Source organism: Theropithecus gelada, chromosome 6 (genome assembly GCF_003255815.1).
Source record: "Theropithecus gelada isolate Dixy chromosome 6, Tgel_1.0, whole genome shotgun sequence".
In the NCBI taxonomy this organism is placed as follows: domain Eukaryota; kingdom Metazoa; phylum Chordata; class Mammalia; order Primates; family Cercopithecidae; genus Theropithecus; species Theropithecus gelada.
The window spans coordinates 136,275,081-136,299,299 of NC_037673.1; the positions used below are offsets into that span (position 1 = coordinate 136,275,081).

Genomic DNA, 24,219 nt, shown 5'->3' on the forward strand with positions numbered 1-24,219 from the left:
GCGCCCGCCACCTCGCCCGGCTAGTTTTTTGTATTTTTAGTAGAGACGGGGTTTCACCATGTTAGCCAGGAAGGTCTCGATCTCCTGACCTCGTGAACCGCCCGCCTTAGCCTCCCAAAATGCTGGGATTACAGGTGTGAGCCACTGCACCCAGCCCAAAGTCATTCTTTAAAACAACACAGCAACTACAGGGATTCTGATTTTCTTTAAGGCCAATTTTCCCCACTCCTCCAATCTCACGGCTCTCCTCTAGGGGTTCTCAGAGATGCTGGGTATGAAGGCTTACCCTCTGCCCTTCTCACGTAGAAGGTGAGTGCTGAGAGTAGACTGCATATCCAAAGACCCACAGAAAGGGAGGACAGTGTCTGAGGTCACACAGAGGCCCAACAGGGATGAACCCCAGGTGCCTTGCTTCCAGCTGTGCCATTCCACTATACCATGAGTAGGCTTATTACCCAACACCCCCAGCACTGCTGCCAAGGCTGGCAAGGCTATGAGCTGGGGAGAAGGGGAAATGGGGGATGGGGGGACCCGGCCCTGGTTAGGGATACCAGGCCTCAGCCCCACAAACTCTCAGTGAGTCATGGAGCAGAGCTCACACCTGCAGTTCAGCCCCACCCAGCACTCCTGCACTGAGGCAGGGGAAAAGCCCATTTCCCCACACTGGCCTGGGTTTGTGTGGAGAGAGGTACCTCTTCTTGCTATTTGCTAAGGAGTTGTTGGAGGGTGCTGAGTGTGTGGTCAAGAACCAGGGGGAGCCAATTAATTAGTGTCCCCTTCTCTCTCCCCTCCTTTCTCCCTCCCACTTTCCAGATTCCCACCCCACAGCTAAGCTGAAGGTTTTAGTGAATTACTTGCTCATACTTTCCATGTGCATTTCCCTGGCACTAGTGATTCCCACCAGCTGAAGCCCACTGAGTGCTTGCTACCAGCTCAGCTCCTGCATCGTTGACGTTGAGAGGGTGCTCTTACCTAGCTAGCCTTCCAAAATGCCCAAGGTAGAATGTGTATGTAGGGCGAATGGGAGTGGGGTGGGTAATGGAGGTGGCTCACTGAACCAAATCTATAAATTTTCCATCCTAAAAAGAGGCACCCTGCATTCTTTCGGATCTCAGTTTGGGAGCTCATCCCACACTGCAGGAGTCCAGCTTGAGCTGACCCACAGGCTCCTCATAGCAGACCACCAATGTCCTTAGGAAGAGCTATAAGACACAGTTGTCCAGCAGAAATGGGCAAAGAGGTTTTCTCTTAAAAAGAAGAGAACACAGTTCTGGCCTTTAAGTTTCCTTAGCTGCTTCTCTCTACCCTGCTGAAAATAGTGTTTGATGCCTAGGCTCTTCCCAATAGAGACCTCAGAGCCTTGCTACCCCTTCTCCATCATTACACAGAAATTCAGGAAAGGAAAGGGATTTGGCCAAACTCTCAAGCGCAATCGAAGCCTCCCAGCTTCCAGTCAAATGCTGTTTTGAAGGCATTTTTATGTTGCCGATCTGGTGGGCACTCCAGTGAGGGGATAGAGACCCAGCAAGATAAGCACCTTTGTCCTGAGAACGCTACTTTGAAGCCCAGTCTTATCTCTGGAACGTACTTTGTTACTTTAACTTCAGTAAGCCTCTGTTACTCCCTCTGTAAAATGGAGATAGGACCACCTGCTCCCAGGATTGTTATGAGGATTAAATGGAGATGAAGCATTTGAACATGGCTTGCCTGTGACTCGTACAAAACACATAAAATTAGCACAAAATTAACAAAACGCTTGCCTGAAGAAGAGAAAAGAATCGAGAATCCAGGATTTCCCCAGTTGGGCCCCAGTGCAAGCCTGGTTCTACGGAGAGGATGTGCATGTCCCGGGCCGCCTCTGAGAAGCCTGAGACCAGTGCACTCCTCGTTGACTCTGCAGCTGCCCAGGGAGGGCACGAAAGTGGGTCGCATATCATGGCTTTGCTCCTCCAGGCGGGGACAAAATCCAAGGGCCCAAGGGAGGCACTCCCGCAGACCAGAGAGGGACAATTGCCCAGTGTCTGGTCCGAGGGAACTATCTGTCACAGAAGCAGCGGCTTCCCTGCTCTCTGGGGTTCGCGAGCGGGGCAGGGCATCCCCTCCGAGTCTCCGGAGTTGGTGAGTGCTGTTGCCCTCGCTCCAATGGCCGAGCAGAACGGAGGGAGGTGTGGCACATGGGTAGGGGCAAGCCCGAGGGCTCCGATCCCTCCGAGGAAGGGAAGCAGTGACAGCTCCCGGAGCGCTCGGCGGCCAGGCCGGGCCCCGCATCTGCTCAGCCGCCGTCTTTCTGTCGGTACCCGCAGCTCCATCCCCGCTCGCTCAGGGCTGCCTGCCTGCAGGCCAGTACTGGCGTGCAGCGCCTCTTGCCCGCCCCTGCATGGGGACGCGGCCGCCCGGGGAGAGGCGCGCACAGCCACCGCCGGGCTCCTGGCACGCAGCCCCTTGCCCACCCGGCCGCGACGACCCGCTCGCACGCAGGCACGCGCGCCCTCGGTGCCTGTCACCGCGGCGCCCGCTCGCGCAGCCCAGACTCACCCGCGCGGCGCTGGGGGCGGGTGAGCGGGCGGCAGGTTTCTCCCAGGGAAACGGGGTTTCTGGGCGCGCCGAGGTGCCCTACCTTTCTCCCCGGGGTCGGGCTCCCGCTCCCGCTTCCTCCCCTCTCGGTGCTTCTTGCCGCGGCCGCGGCCCCTCCTCCTGGACTCCGACATTCTGCACGGGGTCTCAGGCGGTGGGACGGCCTCAGCTCTCGGCTGCCGCGCTGCGCCCCCGCCGCCTGCAGCCTCAGTGCCCGAGCGCGGCGCCTTTCTTATAGGCGGTCACACCCTCCGGGGGAGGGGAGCAGCGAGCCTTAACTCTTCCCCTCCCGCGCCCTCCACCCTCGCCCCCCTCCACCGGCTCGGGCAGCGGGGGCGTGTGGGCGGCCGGTCTGGGCCCTAGGCCCCCTCCCCGGGCCCACCGAGGTAGGCAAGACCGGCGCCTAAACAGGGCGCCACAGACCTCCTCGCCGAAGAGGGGGCTCGAGCTGGGCTGGGGGCCTGAGCATGATTGGGGAGGGCGGAGTAGAGATCCCCCAGCGAGGGCCAAGCTAAGGACAGCATGGGGGTGGGGAGACAGCAAGAAAAGGGCCCAGGAAGGGACCAAAATGAAGCCCGCTAGCCAGCCCAGCGGGGTAGCGAGCACCCTTGGCTCTTGCAGTGGGTCTCCACAACCTCGAGGCACCCCCGGCCGTACAGGCGGGTTGCCTGTGCCTCTTATGCTTGCAGGTCTGGCCTCAGCCCGGTGGGATACCGCCATCTGGGGAACACCTTTAACGCAACCACCATTTGTGCCTGGCAGCAGGGGGTCTGTGGCCCAAGAGCCCCTCCCAGCCAGGGCAGGCTGCACTCTGCAGGGAACCTGGGTGCCCCAGGTGGCTTGTAGCCCCCCTCCCACACACTCTGGCTGCAACTCCGACAGCCCAGGCTGCCGGCACCAGCTGGCTCCTCTCTACAAGGCCTGCGGAGGTGAACTCAGACACTGACTCCCCACCCCCGCCCCGGTCCTACAAACCACTGGGTAGGGGCTGCTGGAGAGGACAGCTGTCCTCCCTCCTGCCTGGGTGTGGTGCTGAAAGGGTTACATAGCAAAGGCTCTCCCTCTTCTGGCTCCCAGAAAGCCTGAGCCTGCGGTTTGCCTGCCTAGCTCTGCCTGAGGTGTCCCCTTACAGCCATCCCAACCAAAATCCAAGTCAAAGATCATCTCACCCAGTCCTCTGTCTCCTCGGGAAGGGTCCGAAGGCCTCTCTGGACAGTGTTCTCCTTAGGAGAGCCTGAAGCAGGCTTAGGACTCTGGGTCAAGGCCAGGGACTGGAGCTCCAGGACTGTCTGGGGATGCGGCCAGAACTTGAGGCCAAACTTGTGGGGTGGGAGCACAGAAAGGGGGAAGCTGGAGGTGATGGCCAAGCAAAGGGCTGATCTTTGGTGCTCTTGGGGCGCAAGTCTGTCTCATCAGGGGCCAGCTCTGGGGCGGGGGCAAGTGTAAGAGACAACCCTTGTACCCCACCCCGACTGAGGGAGAGTGAGCACCTACCCTACTTCACACAGTATCACTCTCTGTGAGGTGGGCAGCAAGGGGCCCTGGGCGGAGCCAGAGCCAGGGGCCAGGTCTCACTTCTGCTTCAACCCCTGCTCTTCAGTTTCCAAAAGGGCATTCATATCCATCCTCCTCAGCCACTGGGGTACTGCCTCGGTTCATTCCCTCTTCCTATCCCATAGACAATGTTCTCCTTGCTTGAAGTCTTGCCTCTCAGTCCTGACCTCTCCAAGGCCATCAGAGTGAGCTTTCTTTCTTTCTTTCTCTCCCTCTCTCTCTCCCTTTCTTTCTTTCTTTCCTTTCTCTCTCTCTCTCTCTCTCTTTCTTTCTTTCTTCTCACTCTGTCACCCAGGCTGGAGTGCAGTGACGCCATCTCGACTCACCGCAACCTCTGCCTCCTGGGTTCAAGCGATTCTCCTGCCTCAGCCTCCTGAGTAGCTGGGATTACAGGCCTGCACCACCATGCCTGGCTACTTTTTGTATTTTTAGTAGAGACAGGGTTTCACCATGTTGGTCAGGCTGGTCTCAAACTCCTGACCTCCTGATCTGGCTGCCTCACCCTCCCAAAGTGTTGGGATTACAGGTGTGAGCCACCGTACCGGGTCCAGAGTGAGCTTTCTAAAACACAAACTAGATCACTTCACTCATTGTAACCCATGGGTTAAACCTAAACTCATGGGTGTCCAAAGTCCTGTTCTACCTGGCCCTACCTCACAGTCTTCTAGCCCCCAAAACCTATACCTCAGCCACTTCACCTACAAGTCACACACACTTACTCTGTCTCTTCTCATACCTTTGCACATACTATACTAATCTCTCTGCCCAGGATCTCTCTCCCTTTTTGGCCTAGCTGACCTCTGTATTTATTCGTTTGGCAAATAGGTAGTCAGGCTTACTGTGTTTCAGGCACAGTGCCAGGTGCTGGAGATATGGCAGCGAGCAAGACAGACAGGGGCCCTCCTCACATAAAGGCTGGTGGGGATGGACAAATAGCTAATTACACAAATGATGGATTGTTTAAAATTTGTGTGAAATATTAAGGAGACATGCATTCAACAAACCTTTATATATGTTGACATACAGCTTGATAGAGGAAACAAACTGTAGTGAAGGCGTTCCCCAGGAAACACTTACACTGGGATTTGAAGTATGAGTAGGAGTTGGCCAGACTAAAGAGGTACTGGGGGAAGAGTATTCCTGGCAGAAGTATCAGCACATCCAATGTCCCTGAAGCAAGAAGGAGTTTTTGTACCTTTGAAAAAGTGTGCTGAGGGGTGTGTGTGTGCACGCACATGTGAGTATGGGATTGTGTATATGAGTGTGAGTGTGCACATGGGTGTGTATGTGCATGAGGTGTGTGTACATATGAGTGTATGCCTGTGTCTAAGGTGTGTGTGTGTACACATGGGGTTTGTGGGGAGTCTGTCGGGATGGTATAAATGTTGTAAAAGGAGCCTGGAGAGGAGGCAGGCAGTGGTTAGATCAAGCGGGACAGTTGTAGGTCCAATGAAGACATTGGAGTTTAATCTTAAGAGCAATGATCTGCTATTGAAAGCTCTTTAGCACGTACATGAGGGGTGGGAGAGGGCAATGATGAGATCCTCTGCTTCCTGAATTCTTTTGATGTATCCCTATAAGAACACTTGACTGTGTTGTTTTTTGTTTCCACCTCTGTCTCTTCTACTACAGTAACAGCCCCTTTAGGATTGTGACCCCAGTATCTGGTACAAGGTAGGTAGTAGGTACCTCCTTGTGGGATAGATAAGTGACCCTCCTTTCACTAGTAGAGAATGACCAAGAGTACCAGCAAGAAAAAATGGCTCAAAGTGGGAGATTGCAGCCAGCTGAAGACAATTCTCCTGGGGGTAGCTCTCCCAGCAGTCCAGAGCAGCTCATGGCTTGGTATCAAATGAATGATACGAGTCAGAAATGGCACGGAAATTCAAAGAGGGCACAAGCACTCTCCCTGGGCTGGGGTATCCAGATCTAGTACTGAGGGAGGTTGGGCTTGAAGAAGAGCTTGGAGGATGGGTAGGATTTTGATGGGGGGTGGCAGGTGAGAGATTCCAGATGAGTGGGATATGACAAAGATCTAGGGGGAGCATTCCCTGGGCACCTGCCCAGGAGACAATGAGCAGACCAGGTTTCTGTTAGGAAACTATGGAAGCTGCAAATACATACAGAAAACACTTACAGGACAAGTACTATCTGCCTCAGCCTAGTGCTAAGCACTTTACACATTTTGTCTCTTGTCATCCTCACAACAATCCTGTGAGGGAGGTCAACTCTTATTCCCATTTTACAGATGAGGAAACAAAGACTAGGAGTAATGAGACTTCTCATTCACAGTCATGTACCCAGGAAGCTGCAAAGCAAGGACTCCAGCCTTCACTATTTTTCACTAGGACCCATATTCTTTACTCTGAGACTAGACTGCTTGTGAGCAGGTCAGAGATATGCTTGGACTGCCAGCTGAGGCTTTTGGGCCTTATTTAGTAAATGATGGGAAGTTAAGGATGGTTTTATGAGGAAGGGAGCGACTTGTGTATTAGAAAAATTAATCTGACTGGAATGTGCAGGATGGATGGGAAGGAGAAGATAGTGGAGACAAGGGAATCAGCAAAACAGGTCAACCATCAAATATTTCCTTAGAGCTCTTTATGTGTCAGGCTCTGAACATTTTGAGGGTCAGGTAAGGAGTACCTGAACCAGCAGTGAAGGCAATGAAAATGGTAGTAGGAAGGGTCACTAATATGATAGTATTAACTCACTTAATTCTTCACAACACCACTATGGAGTAGGTCTACTATTATCCCCATTTTGCAGTTGAAGAAACTGAAGCACAGAGAGAGAAGTGAGGTAATTTTTGTCTAAGTCAATACCTAGTAAGTGGCAGAGCAAGGTTAGGAACCCATGCAGTTGGGTACCCAGAGCTCACACTCTCAAGAACCTATGGTGTTGCTCAAGAAGACAGAACATGAGAGAATAGAGAAAGCCCTCACCCCTCAAGCCTAACCACTGGCCTCAGGACCTGCACAGTCCCCACAGCCCTGTGACTGATGCTCAGTGCCTGGGTCATGGGCAGGTGGAGAGAGTCACGAGGCACCCTGGGGCATGACAGCTGGGCTCCCACTTCCCCAGCCTCCCAGTTCCCACAGCAAAGGCTTCTCAGGGGAGGGAGGACAACCAGGCATTTGGAGCACCTCTAGCCTGGACCAGGGCTCTTGCCAGGAGCTTGAAAATGACCCTGTGAGCCAGGCCTGTTGCCATGGGAACTCTTTCCTCTTACCACAGGTTGTGCAATGCCCTGTACAACCTCATGCAGCGTGAGCAGGGCCTGGGGATGGGCCCAGAGACCACATTACCCAGAAAAGACCCACCCTAGTTTCACAATGGGACACTAATAGTAACATAACAAGTTAATTCAATTCCTTTAAGAAGAAAAAACACAATGTTTAACTGGTTTACAAACTTTTTTTTTCCTTTTTAACATTTTCCCTTCCACTTTGAGGCTGTGCCATGGCAAACTTTGAAGTTTAGGAAAGTTTAGACTTGTTTGAGTCATGTGCAAAAATGCCTTTGAGTGAAAGGGGAAAAAACTCCACACTACCTCTTCCCCTACCTGAGACTTTGGGACTCTGAGTCTTACCTATAAAATTCTCCTGCAAAGGGGTCTTGGGAACCATGCTGAAGTTTTCCCACTCCCCTTGGACTCACTATTTCATGGGAATTATTGGGAGAGGGCTTCCGTGGCCTCAGATTAGGGAGAGCCTTAAGCAGCTCCTTGAACCCACTCTCTCCATCCCAGGTGAAGACATCCCTGAGCCATCCCCGAGCCCATGGTATGTTTGCCCATGAGTTAAAAGTCCTTGGAGAAAATGAGGCTACTGTTACCCTTAGCTATTCTCATTTTAGTGCCTGAAAGTCATGAGGCACACTCCTCACTCAGTGAGGCTGCCAGAGGAGGAAATAGATCAAAATGCCACTCCCTGCAGGACCAGAGAAATTCCCAGTCATCCAGAAGGATTATGCAAAGCCTAGAAGCCCATTTCCCACATGACTCTAGGATGCAGTGGGGACCTGGCTGCAGCCAGTCAGATCCTGAGGAGTACATGGGGGCCAGACCCAGCTGCCTAGGCCTAGAGAGCCCCCTACCGCATCAGAGCTGAGGGATAGGGCCTCTTGCCAAATCTGCATCATGGCCTGTAGCTTCAGCATCCCTGTAAGCCACAACAGGTTTCTTCTCTTAAAAAAGTTCATTCGTGCCTCTGCCTCCCTCAGTCAGTGCAGAGAACTAGGTGGCCAGAAGAAGGGGGCTGTATTGACTGGATAAAAAGGGCAAGCTTGGATACTAGAACACTTGGGTTTGGGTCCAGTTTTGCTCCTGAGATTAGGTTAATCTGAAAAAGTCATTTTCCACAACCAGGCACTCAGGCTGTGAAACAGGGAGATACGCTTCCAGATTCCTCTGCCAGCCAATCCAGAAAGCCTGTCTACCAAGAATCTGGATGGCTGAAGGAGTAAGGGTTACAGATCGCTGCAGAAAAGCTTTTGATTGCCAGGTGAGAATGCTTCTAGAGACACACACAGCCCTGTGAACTCTGGCTGTTCCCCTCAGAGTTGTGCCTGCCTGCTCAACACAGGCACACACACATTCCTCGGCAAGTGAATGAACTTCACGGATCCCTGGAACAGCTGAGAAATTGATATCCATCTACTCAGACTCCAAACCCAGTCCTCCACAGACTGTGATGTTCTCAGCAAGACTTAGTTTCCCCTTCAAAACAAAAACAAACAAAAAATGGGTCCACAGGCCTTTCTCACAGGGATTTCAGAGTGGATGAGGAAATTCGTCTCTCATCTCCCTGAAATTAGGACACTTGAAAAGGGCCCAGTCTTAGGCAGCTCCTTATGTCCAGAGGCCCGTGCCAATAGTGATTAGCTGCACCACCCTGCCATGCCCTTTTGACCCTGTCCCCTTTTCCTTTGCTCCTATGGGACACAAGGTCAGATTTTGCAGTGCCTGAGCTGGGACTCTGGTTGTAGGAGCTGCCATGGTGGGCCCCTCTGTCCCCACTCCCACATTAGGAGGCTCTTCTTGCTTCAACCCACCCAATCCCAAACCCAGAAGAGAATTCATGCTCCCTGCTTCATTTTCAGACCCTCTTTGGAAAGAGCAGAAGGTGGAAGGGAAGAGGCAGGCCCATCCCAGGAGGAGCCTCAGGAGCAAACTGGGAGGGACCAGAAGAGAGAAGAAAGCATTGGCCGAAGAGAAGGTGGGGAGCCTCCCCTGGCTCCAGGGGCCGGGAGAAGAAAGCCAGGCAGCAATGGGAGAGCAAACGAGGGGAGAGGTGAAGCAACAGGCAGGCCTGGACAGGGCTGGGAGCAGGATGGGGAGAGGAAGTGAGAAACTGGAGCAGCCCCAACAATCGGGTGGGGGGACAGCATGTGAACAAGAGGACAAAGGAGGACAGCAGAGCAGGCTCGAATTCCAGTGTCCCAGGAACCTGTTGTGTGCCCTTGGGTAAGTACTTTTCTCTCTCTGGCCTGCCTCCCCATCTAGAAAATGTGAGGTTGGACTAGATGATGTTGAGAGATCCTCCTACCTGAGGAACCTAAGGTTCTAAACCTCCCAGCGAGAGGGGAAGGACTGGGAGTAGAGGAGCAGATGACCCCCAGCCCCATGAGGAAGAAGAGATGTTACTGTGTCCACTGGCTCTTCTCCCAGCCCTATGATCTCTCTCAGCCCCACCTTCTGGGGCTTCTTGTCCTGGATGAAGCCCATGGTTGTTGTCAGCAAGCCCCTCTGTTAGGCTGGGGGAGGCAGTCAGGAGCTGGCAGAAAGCCTGTGGCATGGTACCAGGCCCTGCTGCAGGTGAGTAAGCTGCCTGGATTCTTGCTACCAGCCTCTTCCAGGGCATACCTTGGGGTAAATTGCCCCATCTGCAGGGAGACACTTGGGAGACTCCTGCACTTTATCTTGGGTGACCCAGAGCCACAGTTCCCACTGAGGTGAGAGGTGGGAGCCTGTCTACCTTCCCTAGGATGGGGGGTGATTCAACCCTTCTGCCTGCCTCGCTCATCAAGCTAACTGCATAATTACACAGCAATAATAACAACTGGCACTTACACACCAAGGCCTATGTAAGTACCTAATTTATTTATATAATGACATAATGACTTGTTTGCTGGCCTGGGGGCTCTGGGGACCATGAGCAAGGCCTTAGCTACTATCTACACCACCCTGGGGCAAAGTGACTCCTTGGATCAGCACCCAAGGGAGCTGTGGTTCCCAGAAAGAGTTGTCCCCCACACTGGCTGCCATCCTAGCCTAGCAGAGGTAATGAGTGGCCCAGCCTTTTGGATGGTATTTGCTCACTTCTCGCTATCCATTCTGGGTGGTCAGGCTGCAGGCATCAGCATCCATTCTCATTCCCTTGAGGACTGAGGGGGATCCTCTGGAAGGATGCAATCTCTTTCCAGGCAGAGAGACAATTCAACCCAGGCTGGCAAATTTGGAGAGCCTCCTGGGTCACCGCCCAAGGAAACAAGAGGCCTTGCCCAATATAGGCATTTATGAGCCCAGAGGCAAAAAATTCTCTTCTCTCTCTCAGCCCTGCCCAGCCTAGCCCAACCCAACCCAGCCCAGCCCTGCCTACCCCAGGCTTGGCTGCTCCTGGGACAACAGCCCAACTTCCCTGGCCTGGTCTGGGTACTGGTTCCCAAGCCAGACTTAGTTCTCCTGGGAATTTCCTCAATGGACGATGTCACAGACACTAACTTCACAGTGGTTATGGCAGGTCTCAGAGACCCTGGAGACCCAGCTGTGGCCCTGCCCTCCTCCTTCCTACTGCCCCAAATCACCACATTCTTTCTCCTCAGAGCGCCCATTTAAAGCTTATGAAAGTTCCAGCACTAACCACAAAGCAAGAACCACTAGACCTTCTAGACTGCTGGCTCTTAGGGTACCCTGGAACTGCAAATATCATAATTTACCCAGGAGAAGGATATGCAAATTCCAAGCAGATATGATATGGAGATAGGGTCAGGAAACCTGAATTATCCTTTTAGCTCAATTTGTTTTCTTCTGGTGGTTCCTGGGGAAGTCATATTTTCCCTTTGGGCCTCAATGTGTACTTACCTGTGAACTAAGGGAAAACTGAAACGCTTTCCAGGGGCCTTTCTAGCAGTAAATCTTCAAAGAGGAGCCCTGAGTCTCCACATATGTTTCCAGCTCTAGGACCTTTGTTCCTTGCCATCGGCTGCTGCTCTACAGCTGGCCCTCTGCCAGCCTCCCTCCCACCTTTGAAGGTCAACTACTGGTTCTCTGGAAACCTCTACCCTTCCAAGCCCAGTCTGTGGAGGTATGTGGGGCTGCTCCGGGGAACTGGCGTGCACACACAGGACCTTGGGAGCTCTGAGCACCTGCGCCTGGTTATTGGATGCTTCAGAGTTCCTTGCAGGCTTCTTAGGGCTGCAGGCAACAGCATTTAATCAGCAGCCGGCTCATCATGCAACATGTTGACCTTAATGGCCTTGTGAATCTGCACTCACCCCTATGTCTGTTTCCTATACCCTGCCCCAGTCACTGAGGCTTCTGATGAGTCTGGTGGTCTCTCCATCTACTCTAAAGCAGTGGGTGCTGAAACTTATGGTCACTGAGGTGCCCACCACAATCCTTCGTCTAATTGCTTACATTGTTTTGGGTTTCTGACTGATGTCCAGTGGAGTACTTCCTTTACATGATTTTATCCACAATCTTCCCCCAAATTATTATGTAGCTTCAACACTACTAACCCATTCTCTAGGCCCAGGGGCTCCCCCAGCAGCCAGAGGATTCATAGCTGAATGGCCTGAGGTGTCCCTGTGAGAGCCTTTGTGTCCTCTCCCCTGCCTTACCCTCCCCTGCTCCTTGAGCTACCAGGCTCAGTGCCAGACAATGCTTGCTCCACACCTGCTTAATGACAGGCACAGTGCTGGCCATTGCAGTATACAAAGACCCTGTCCTCAAGGAGCTTACAATCTAGAGGGAGGACACTTACACAGATGGACAGAAATCACAGCTTAAGACAGCAGCAGCAACTTATGTTCCAACTTATCCTGGAACTTCCTTGGAGAGATAGTTAAATGTAACCTGGGGTCAGGTGCAGTGGCTCAAGGCCGTAATCCCAGCACTTTGGGAGGCTGAGGAAGGTGGATCACTTGAGCCCAGGAGTTCCAGATCAGCCTGGGCAGCATGGTGAAACTCTGTCTCTACAAAAAACACAAAAATCAGCTGGGCATGGTGGCACACACCGGTAGTCCCAGCTACACGGGAGGCTAAGAGGTGGGAGGATGGCTTGAGCCCAGGAGGTTGAGGCTGCTGTGAACAACCAAGATTGCTACCACTGCACTCCAGCTTGGGTGACAGACCCTGTCTCAGAAAAAAAAAAATAATAAAAGTGATCTGGGGTGGTCTGTCATGGTGGATTTCCTGTAAAAGGAAGGGGAAGATTCCAATTAGTAGAAAGGTCTGGAGGTGGGATGCGAGCAAGCTAGGAGGGGAAGTATGGTGGTCAGAGGGAGGTACAGTAACTTATAAAGGAAACAGTGGTGCTCCACACCCTACACCTGTGCCCTCAGGCCTTTCTCTGTCCCTACCACCTCAAGAATAAGGACTGCACACATCTGGAGTGGCCTTAAGGCCACTCCAGGCACGGAACTCAGCCTCATTCAGAGCTACCTTCCTTTCACTGCTTTCCAGGGTTCCCAGTATGTGTATATACACACATGCACACCCACCTCCAAGCAACAGCTTCATGAGCTCCTCTGCCAAATTCCCCAGGACACTCCCACTCCATTCTCAACCTCTCTCATTCACTCATGCCTGTATACATACCTCATAGCCTCATCCCTCCTATCATATACCACCTGCCCATTACATAACTCTGTTTGGGATTATTTTTGCCCAGAGGTATGAGCTGCATTTCTGCATATTTAAGCTGTCTTTGATTCATTCCTGCCCGTTTCTTAGTTCTGTTTGCCCAGGTGCCCGCCCCACCCACTAGCTCGAAGGCCCCTGAGAACATGCCCATGTTGGGCTCAGCTTGCCCTACAGCTCCCAGTTCCTCCACTCCAGGTCTAAAGAAGCGGACACACAGCAGCACTGGCTCCACTTAGGTAGGGCCATTGTAGGCCCCCCAGCTGGTTACACGGGCCACCACAACCTTATACCTTCCATTGCTCTCTATTCTTCCCTCCCAGTGAGCCTTGGCCTTGTCACCTGGTCTTTCCCATCCTCAAAGTTACGATCCCTGCACTCCCATACATGGCCCCAGGGTGTGGCTCCAGTAATTCAAGGGGGAAGGGGCAGTGGGAGAAAAGACCAAATTATAATTAATGGTTTGTCTCCCATTAAGCTTCTTTCAAATAAACTGGCTTAATGTAATTATGGAAATGGTTGCAAGGGGGCTCTTGTTGTGTTGTAAAATAATTATGTGACAATGATCATTTTATTTTTAAGAGCTTACTACCAAATAGGCTGTAAATGGCTTCTCCTACTGAGATGGGGTGATTTCGTGGACAGAGGACAGAGGACAATGGGATTGGGAGAGCATTTCTGCTAGGGGTCACCAGTTGAAATGAGGATTCAATTTAGCAGTTTCCAGCCTCTGTAAGGAGGTGGCACCAGCTAAGCTGCCGAGACTTGACAGGCTGGGTGGTGGCCAGGGCCCCCCAGGCCCTGCTTATCTTCCACTGGTGCCTGATGCAGGCCCCTGATCTCTGGATCACCAGGGAGGACGCTGAATTCCTCAGAGGAGATTGCTACCAGGATTTTATTCCTGGTACTGCACTCTGACCGGGTGTCAGGCTGCACTGCCTGATCTACGGGTGTTTTCTCTGTATATTGTCTGTATATTCAGACAACTCTGAATATTGTCATTCAATTTACAAGTAGCAGAATTGCATAGCTTAAAAGATTATGAAAGGCTGTGTGGTAAATTCTAGATGATCAGCTAGTTAAAATGAAAGGAAGGATCATGGTGACACTTGTATCGCAAAAGATGAGCAAAAGATGAAAGGAGATGCTTTCCTGGTATATGGGACAGCCTGGCACAGGCACTGATTGGGAATCCACAAAGCAGGTTCAGAGAGTGATGAATACTACCTTTTAACTGACATGTAGGAAGTCATGGAGATAAGGCTAAATAAAAAGACTAGGTGGGAACCAGGCTGCCCAGAACACCTGGAGCTCATGCTAAGGGAATGAAAGGATATTGAAGGGTTCTGAGCAGGAAGGTGACCCAACCCAAACTATACTCTTGGAGGCTCATCTGGCAGCAACATGCAGGGCAGAATGGAGCAGAATCTGGAGGCAAGACTGAGCAGCAAAATGTTTAACAATGGGCTGTAGCCTGCAGCCTCCGTGGGGTGCTTGCTACAAATGCAAGTACTGATCCCACGAAAAACATTCTGAATTACAGTCTCTGGGGTGCAGCCAGGACTTGGTATTTGTAACTATTGTGAGGCAGACGGTGTATGAAGCACACTTTGAGAAAACTGGTCCTAGAGAATCCAGTCCTCAATGCTCAGCTTGGCATTTAAAGCTTTCTGTAAAATATCCCCATCAACAATTTTCCCCTTATAACCGCATTTTTAAGGTAATTGGGAAATAATTTACATGCCATGCAAATGACCCATTTTAAGTATATAATTCACTTTTGTGGTCTATTTACAGAACTGTGCAACCATCACTGCAGTAAGTTTTAGAACCTTTTCATCATCCCCCAAAGAAACCTCATACTCTTTAGCACCCCCTCCCCCTGCCATCCCCTTTATCCCCTGGCAACCACTGATTGACTTTCTGTCACTATAGATTTGCCTGTTCTGGATACTTCATATAAATGGAATCATACAATGTGTGGCCTTTCTTGACTGCCTTCTTTCACTAGGTATAATGTTTTCCAGGTTCATCCATATTGTAGCATGGATCAGTATTCATACCTTTTTTGTGGCCAAATAATATTCCATTATATGTATATATACCAGATATTATTTATATGTTCATCAATTGATGGACATTTGGATTGTTTCTACTTTTTGGCTATTACAAATAATACTTCTATGAACATTTGTGTATAAGTTTTTGTGTGGACATATGTGCTTTCGTTTATCTAGGGTATATGTATTACCTGAAATCCCACTTGGAAGTAAGATTGCTCAGTCATATTGTAACTCTATGTTTAATCATTTGAGGAATTGCCAGATTGTTTTCCAAAGCAGCTGCACCGCTTTGCATTCCCACCAGCAGTGTATGAGGGTTTCAATTTCTCCACATTCTCATCAACACCTGTTATTATCTGACTTTTTGATTCTAGCTATCCCAGTGGATGTGAAATGGTATCTTGTGAGTTTTTTAAAGCAGATTTATTGAGGTATAATTCACATACCATACAGTTCACTCATTTAAAGTGTACAATTCAATGGTTTTTGGAAAGTACATTATTTTGTTGTCATTTTGTTTCATTTTTTGTTTTTTGGGGACAAGGTCTCACTGTGTCACCCAGGCTGGAGCACAGTGGTGCGATGACGGTTCACTGCAGCCTCGACCTCGTAGGCACAAACAATCCTTCCACCTCAGCCTCTTGAGTAGCTGGGACTACAGGCAAGCACTGCCATGTTCGGCTAATTTGCGTATTTTTTTGTAGAGACAGGGTCTTGCCACATTGCTCAGGCTGGTCTAGAACTCCTGGGCTCTAGTAATCTGCCCAACTCAGCCTCCCAAAGTGCTGGGATTACAGGTGTGAGCCACTGTCCCCAGTCTTATTATGGTTTTGATCTGTATTTCCCTGATAACTAATGATGTTGAGCATCTTTTTTTTGTACATATTGTCCATCTGTATGTCTTCTTTGGAGAAATGTTTATTCAGATCCTTGACTCACTTTCCCCCAGTTTTATTGAGGTATAATTGACAAATAAATTGTATATGTTCATTTTTGGTTGGGTCGTTTATCTTTTTATAATTGAATTGTAAGAGCTCTTTATATATCATTGATACAACTCTTATCTGATAAAATTTTTGCAAAATTTTTCTCCCAGTCTGTGGGTTGTCTTTTCACTTTCTTGATGGTATCCTTTGAAGTGCAACATTTTATAAAATTTTGATGAATTCTACTTTAACTATTTTGTTGTGGTTGCTCATGTTTATGGTGTCATATCTTAGAAACTATTATCTAATTGAATGTCACAAAGATTTATGCCTATTTTTTCTTCTAAGAGTTTTTTATTTTAAGTTCTTACTGTTAAGTCTTTGACCCATGTTGGGTTAATTTTTGTATATGGTATGAGGTATTCTTTTGCATGTAGATATTCAATTGTCCCAGCACAATTGTGAAAGACACTACAATTGCATTTTTTAAATAAATTCCGGCCGGGCGCGGTGACTCAAGCCTGTAATCCCAGCACTTTGGGAGGCCGAGACGGGCGGATCACGAGGTCAGGAGATCGAGACCATCCTGGCGAACACGGTGAAACCCTGTCTCTACTAAAAAATACAAAAAACTAGCCGGGCGAGGCGGCGGGCGCCTGTAGTCCCAGCTACTCGGGAGGCTGAGGCAGGAGAATGGCGTAAACCCGGGAGGCGGAGCTTGTAGTGAGTTGAGATCCGGCCACTGCACTCCAGCCTGGGCGACAGAGCGAGACTCCGTCTCCAAAAAATAAATAAATAAATAAATTCCTCCTAGTAATTCTTATGTGGATTGCAGTCTGGGAACCACTAAGTTAGAGGATACAACTAGGCTAGGATAGAACTAGTCTAGGCAGTGGGTGACAGAGTTTAAACTCTGGTGGTCATATCAAGAATTGAGATAAAAGGATGGATGAGAAGTATAGGGATAAAGGAAATGGTAACTTAAGGTGATGGGGTGAATGTGTGGCTAAAGATGAGAGTAGCTTTTAGCTTTTTTAGCTTAAAAAAACCAAAGATGATAATACAATTATTACACCTCTTCTCTGTGTACCCTTTTACAGCTTAAAACATGCTTCTAGATAGCTTGTCTCAATCCGTGCTCTTTAGTGAGATAGAGAGCGCATTACTATCTTCACATAACAAATGAGGAAACTGAGGGTCCAAGATGTGGTTAGTAAGCAGCCCAGACAAGCCCCAAGGTTCTTAACATCAGTCACTAGAACACTGATAGAAGTTTGGAAAACATGGGAAAGAGCCGCTTGAGCTATTTAGACAGGTCGGATTTGGATTGCTAGCAGGAAATGACTAGCAGACATCCAGAAATGTAGGCCTAGAGTTGGCTCAAGAGGTCAGGGTTGAAGATGGGGTTTGAGGAGTCACTGTTGAGGGGTATCAATTTAGTCGTTATGGCAAGCAAGACTGCTAGAGGGAAAGTGTAGACAGAGGAAGGCAGAAGCAGAGAGATTTATGAGGAGATACTCACATGTAGAAGCCAGGAAGAAATCACTGGTGGAGAGGCCAGGAGGGAGAAAAACAGTGGATGGGGAAAAGTAAGAGGAGAACTTTCTTGGAAGGATAGGGTGGGTCAACAAGTAGCAAACACTGAATAAAGAAGTAAAAAAAGTTTTGCTTAAATCTAGCCATGCCTGGCTGCAGAAGTGAGTACAATGTGCTTCTGAAATGATTACCCTCCTAAAGGCAGAGAAGCCAGGCCAGGTTTCTGCAATTTCAGTACAGATTAAGCAGGCAATGCTGGGAGTTCTGAGCTTCCACTCAAAGTCAGGGAAATGGCAAGTATGGGATCACTAACCCACTCCACCCCACAACCCCTGGGGCCCCATACAGCCTTGTATCACTAGAAGCAAGAAGCACTTGCCAGGAAACTGGTCCTTATGTTTAGCTTGTATGCATCAGCTGCTTGAGAAAGTGATCTTTAAGGTTTCCTGAATCCTTGTAGCTAAATAATACTCTGGAGAGAGGAGGTGACAAGATGAGAGAAGTGATGTTTGACTGATCAAGCATTTGGAGAAAGTTACTGGATCCTCTCTGGTTACATATCTTAGCCCTCATGAGATTCGTTTTTATCAGGGTAGAGGTGGGTGTTAAGTTACATGGCTAAATTCCTGGCATTATGATAGTTTGAATCAATTGAACAGGGTTCTCTGAGCATCTAGTACATGCAAGCTAAAGATGGTGGAGGATACAGCAATGTTGAAGACAGTCTCTGTCTTGAGGAGCTCACAATTGCCAGACTAATGACAAGAGATGTGGTTTCTTGTATATACTTGGCATGCAAATACTTGGGAAAACAAAATTGAATTACAATATTAATACAGGACTCTAAAAGAGAAGCAATGAATGTACACCATGCAATACTAAGTAACCACTTCAATGACAAATATGTTGGCTATGTCAATGCACAAAGATTGTAAATAAAACACAGCAATTGGATTAGGCAGAGATCACACCAGAAACAGCTATGCAAGGCTCACAACCAAAATCCAAAAGACTGTAGAGGGCAGTAAGAGTTGACCTGTTTGGCATCCCATAAGTTTCGTTCCTGTAAACTTGCTTAGGTTCATAACAGAAATGAATTGTCCAGAAAATAAGTGCAATAGAAATGTGGAGGATGGAATGGTCATGGAGGAATGAGACCACAGGGAACATCTCAAACAGGGAGAATAGCATGTGCAAGTGTTCAGAGGTAAAGATGTATAGATTATATCAAGACATAGTGAGTAAATCAGCTTAGTTTGGAAATGTAGATTTAGATTCTGATGTGAAGGCATATAGGCCAATCTAAACTGTCTGGATTCAATTTTATAGGTTGAGGAGAGTTTCTGAGGGTTTTGGAGAGCAGTTCTCATTAATCTTCACAACTGTGAGAATTAAATGAGTTAAAAGTAAAAGTAAAGTTCTTAGAACAGAGATAAGTGTTTGTTTATTATTACTTTCAACTTTGCGGTTTGTCGCCCAAATAAGCCATTAGTTTCTTGAGAGTAGGGACTACATCTTCCAGAGAAGAAAGGAAGTAGTGGGAATCAGGTAACCCAGACACATAGGGTCAGAGAAGGCTTCCCAGTATAAGCCAGAGAAGGCTTCCCAGTATAAATAATAAACCTTGTTTATTATTACTTTCACCTTTGTGGGTTGTCTCCCAAATAAGCCATTAGTTTCTTCAGAATAGGGATTACATCTTCCAGAGAAGAAAGGAAGTAGGGGGGATCAGGTAACCTAGACTCATAGAGTCAGAGAAGGCTTCCCAGTATAAACCATGCTTCTCTGAGACCTCAAAGATTAATCAGGTTTAAAGAAGGGGGCATCTGGAGTGGAGACTGAGGATAGGGAAGACAGAATGCTCCAGACAAAACAAAACAAAACAAATCACAGCATATAGGAAAGCCCAAAGTGGAGAGAAAGTGTGGGAACTAACAAAAGCTTAACTACCATCTTCTGAGGAGGTATCTGTTTCAAAATCAAACGACAAAGTGATTACAGCAAGGCTGTAGGATACAAGATGAATAATACAGACGTCAATCGCTTTCCTATATATTAGCAGTAAGTGAGTGAAATTTGAAATGTAAAACACATTATCATTTACATTAGCACCATCTAAAATGAAATATTTCAGTATAAATCTAAAAGATATACAAGATCTATATTAGGAAAACTACAAAACTCTGATAAACAAAATCAAAGAACTAAATAAATGGAGAGATATTCCATGTTCATAGATGTGAAGACTCAATGTTGTCAAGATGTCAGTTCTTCCCAACGTGATCTATAGATTCAATGCAACTCCAATTGAAATCCAGCAAGTTATTACTATTTTGTGGATATCAATAAATGTATTCTAAAGTTTATGTGGAGAAGCAAAAGATCAAGAATAGCCAACTCAATATTGGAGGAGAACAAAGAAGACTGACACTACCTGACTTTGAGACTTTCTGTAAAGCTACAGTAATCAGGACAGTGGGGTATTGGTGAAAGAAAAGAACAATAGATCAGTAGAACAGAATGGAGAGCCTAGAAATAGACCCACATAAATATAGTCAACTGATCTTTGACAAAGGAGCAAAGGCAATACAATGGAGCAAAGATAATCTTTACACTCAGTGGTGCTGGAACACTACAGGTAACTTAGCTACCTGTAAAAAAATAAAAAGAATCTAGACACAGGCATTTCACCACTCACAAATATCAACTCAAAATGGATCACAGACCTAAATATAAAATCCAAAACCATAACACTACTAGAAGATAACATAGGAGAAAATCTAGATGACCTTGGGTTTGGCAATGACTTTCTATACAACACCAATGGCATAATATATGAAAGAAATAATTGATAAGCTGGACTTCATTGAAATTAAAAACTTGGCCAGGCATGGTGGCTCACATCTATAATTCCAGCACTTTGGGAGGTGAAGGTCGGTGGATCACTTGAGCTCAGGAGTTTGAGACCAGCCTGGGCAACATAGTGAAACACCAAAACACTCTACAAAAAATAAAAATAAAAAATTAGCCGGGCATGGTGGTGTGTGCCTGTAGTTCCAGCTACTCAGGAGACAGAGGTGGGAGGAACATTTGAGCCCAGAGGGTTGAGGCTGCAGTGAGCAAAGATCATGCCACTGCACTCCAGCCTGGGTGATAGAGTGAGATTCTGTCTCAAAAAACAAAAACAAAAACAAAAACAATTAAAAACTCCTCCTCTGCAAAAGATAATGTCAAGACACTAAGAAGACAAGCAACAAACAGAAAAAATATTTGCAAAGGACACATCTAATAAAGAATTTTTATCGAAAACATACAAAGAACTCTTAGAACTCAACAATGAAACAAAAGACCTAGTTAAAAAATTATCAAAAGACCTAAAGAGTGCCAGCCGCCTTCCCCAGCAGTGGAACCCTCCGACTCCTGAGCTTCAGGATGGTTCGTACTAAGATATGGATCCTGAAGAAGCACTTTGTTGGCCATCCTACTAATAGTGACTTTGAGTTGAAGACAGCTGAGCTACCACCCTTAAAAAATGGAGAGGTCCTGCTTGAAGCTTTGTTCCTCACCGTGGATGCTTACATGAGATTTTTAGCCAAAACATTGAAAGAAGGTGATACAATGATGGGGCAGCAAGTGGCCAGAGTTGTGGAAAGTAAAAATGCAGCCCTACCAAAAGGAACTATTGTACTGACTTCTCCAGGCTGGACAACACACTCCATTTCTGATGGGAAAGATCTGGAAAAGCTGCTGACAGAGTGGCCAGACACAATACCAGTGTCTTTGGCTCTGGGGACAATTGGCATGCCAGGCCTGACTGCCTACTTTGGCCTACTTGACATCTGTGGTGTGAAGGGTGGAGAAACACTGATGGTTAATGCAGCAGCTGGAGCTGTGGGCTCTGTTGTGGGGCAGATTGCAAAGCTCAAGGGCTGCAAAGTTGTTGCAGCAGCAGAGTCTGATAAAAGGTTGCCTATCTTCAAAAGCTTGGATTTGATGTTGTCTTTAACTACAAGACAGTAGAGTCTTTGGAAGAAATCTTGAAGAAAGCCTCTCCTGATGGTTACGATTGTTATTTTGATAATGTAGGTGGAGAGTTTTCAAACACTGTTATCAGCCAGATGAAGAAATTTGGAAGGATTGCCATATGTGGAGCCATCTCTACATATAACAGAACCGGCCCACTTCCCCCAGGTCCAAACCCAGAGACTATTATCCTTCAGGAGCTTCACATACAAGGCTTTGTTGTCTACCGCTGGCAAGGAGATGTCCGCCAAAAAGCTCTGAAGGACTTGCTGAAATGGGTCTCAGAGGGTAAAATCCAGGACAAGGAATATATCATCGAAGGACTTGAAAACATGCCAGCTGCATTTATGGGAATGCTGAAAGGAGATAATTTGGGGAAAACAATAGTGAAAGTATGAAAAAAAGGACACATGGAATCTGGAGGCCATTTAAATGATTACTTAATTTGTTTTTCACCATTTGGCAAAAATGTATACTACCCTAAATGTCTTAGAAACAGTACTTGTAATGAGTTTGATCTACTTAATAAAATACATTTAAGTGGTTAAAAAAAAAAAAAAAAGACCTAAAGAGGTGCCTTACCAAAGAAAATATACAGATGGCAAATAAGCATATGAGAAGATGCTCCACATCATATATCATCAGGAAATTGCAAATTAAAACAGCAACAAGATACTATGATACACCTATTAGAATGCCCCAAATCCAAAACACTAATAGCACCGAATTCTGGTGAGGATGTGGAACAACAGGATCTATCATTCATTGCTGGTGGTAATGGTAAGCAGTATAGTTACTTTGTAAGACAGTTTAGCCGTTTCTTACAAAACTAAACATACTCTTACCATATGATCCAGCAATTGTGTTCCTTGGTATTTACCCAAATGAGCTGAAAACTTATATCCACAGAAAAACCTGCACAAGGATGTTTATAGCAGCTTCATACATCATTGCCCAAACTTGGAAGCTACCAAGATGTCCTTCAGTAGGTGAATGAATAAATAAACTGTGGTACATCCTGACAATAGAATGTTATTCAGCATTAAAAAAGAAATGAGCTATCAAGCCATGAAAAGACATGGAGGAAACTTAAATGTATATTACTAAGTGAAGGAAGCCAATCGGAAAAGGCTACATACTGTATGATTCCAACTATATGATATTCTGGAAAAGGCAAAACTATGGAAACAGTAAAAAGACCAGTGATTGCCAGAGGTTGAGGGGAGGGAGGGATGAAGAGGTGAAGCACAGAGGATTTTTAGGGCAGCAAAAAATACTCTGTATGATACTATAATGAATACATGTCCTCATACACTTGTCCAAGCCCATAGAATGTACAACACCAAGAGTGAACTCTAGTGTAAACTATGGATTTTGGGTGATAATGATGTGTTAATCTAGGTTCATTAGTTGTAACAAATGTACCACCGTGGTGGGGAATGTCGATAGTGGATGTGATTGTGCATGTGTGGGACAGGGAGGTATGGGAACTTTCTGTGCTTCTGCCCAATTTTGCTGTGAACCTAAAACTGCTCTAAAAAAAGTACATCAATTAAAAAAAGCAATGGACAATTATGAAGCAGTGTTTGTGCCACATGCTATAACCCTTATTAAAATGTATCTTGCGCTCTTCAGGAGTCTCCTAGGCACTCTGCGGGAGATAGCCCTGAAGTGTAGGGATAGAGCATGAGGGGCACAGGGCGGAAGTAGGTTACCAGGACTTGCTAAGAAACACTGTTTCCTGTCCAGCTCAGCCATGAGTTAGCTCTGTAGCCTCAGATGGGTCTCAGACATTTCCTCTCTCACTCTGTAGCCTAGTTTCCTCCTCTCCAACAAAAGCCTTCGATGGACTATACCCTTAGCAAGGCCCCTTCCAGCTCTCATGTCCTATACCTGTGCTCAAGGGCCAAAGAACTTGGGAGCTCTGGCCCTTTGGTATGTTAACTTGAGAAACATACCAAAGCCCTTAAGATCAACCTCCAAGGGCTCACGCAAACCCAGAGTCCTAGTTTTAATTCATAAGGCCTGACAAATGAGAGACAAAGAAAATCCTGAGGGCTGATGGGACCCATTTGGCCTACTCGGGACTGTCATACTTGGGACTTCCAGGCCTCCTGAAGGGAGCAGCAACTCAGCCAGCTATATGAGCACTACTCAAACAATACCAGGTGGGTTGATGCTGCAAACAGCAGTCCTGTTGGTCATCTCCCTTGTGCTAGATGCCAACAAAGCTAGGTGGAAAGACTGGCTCTGACAGCTGTAGGGAGCAGTACTGTGCCAAGGAGTTTCCAGCTTCAGGATGGCAAGAGGAAGCAGTGGAGAAGTTGGCAAGCAAACGTGGCCTGGTCCAGCCCTCCCCAGGATCACTAGGATGGATGAGTAAGACCTGGTCCCATGTTCTGTTGCCACCTCCCACAATCCTGCAAGCCAGGCAATGGAGGGATCTTTGAGGGACCCATGATCCTAGATGGGGGAGAGCCCCTGGCTGTCTGGGCTCAAGAATCTCTGGGGGATTGCCATCTCTTTTGGTCAGAACTGAACTCTCTCACAAGAGTGCTAAATCAATTCAGCTTTGATAAGAATAAATCTTTTTGGTCTGTGAGACAATACCAAAAGTACATAATTTCTGGTAAAGGAGAAAAAGAAAAATACCCTGAGTATTTTTTTTAAGGGCAATGAA

The 24,219-nt window shown here is 47.6% G+C and overlaps 2 protein-coding genes across 6 annotated transcripts in view; one reads left to right on the top strand and one right to left on the bottom strand.

The window, feature by feature from the left end:
• Window positions 1-24,219, bottom strand: part of NRG2 (neuregulin 2) — a 198,389-nt gene that overhangs the window by 55,740 nt on the left and 118,430 nt on the right. The window lies entirely within an intron of this gene.
• Window positions 20,903-22,101, top strand: LOC112626619 (prostaglandin reductase 1-like). The gene is given in 2 exon segments (XM_025388804.1): window positions 20,903-21,474; window positions 21,477-22,101. Coding segments are annotated over 2 exon segments (987 nt in total). The 5' UTR covers window positions 20,903-20,948; the 3' UTR covers window positions 21,938-22,101.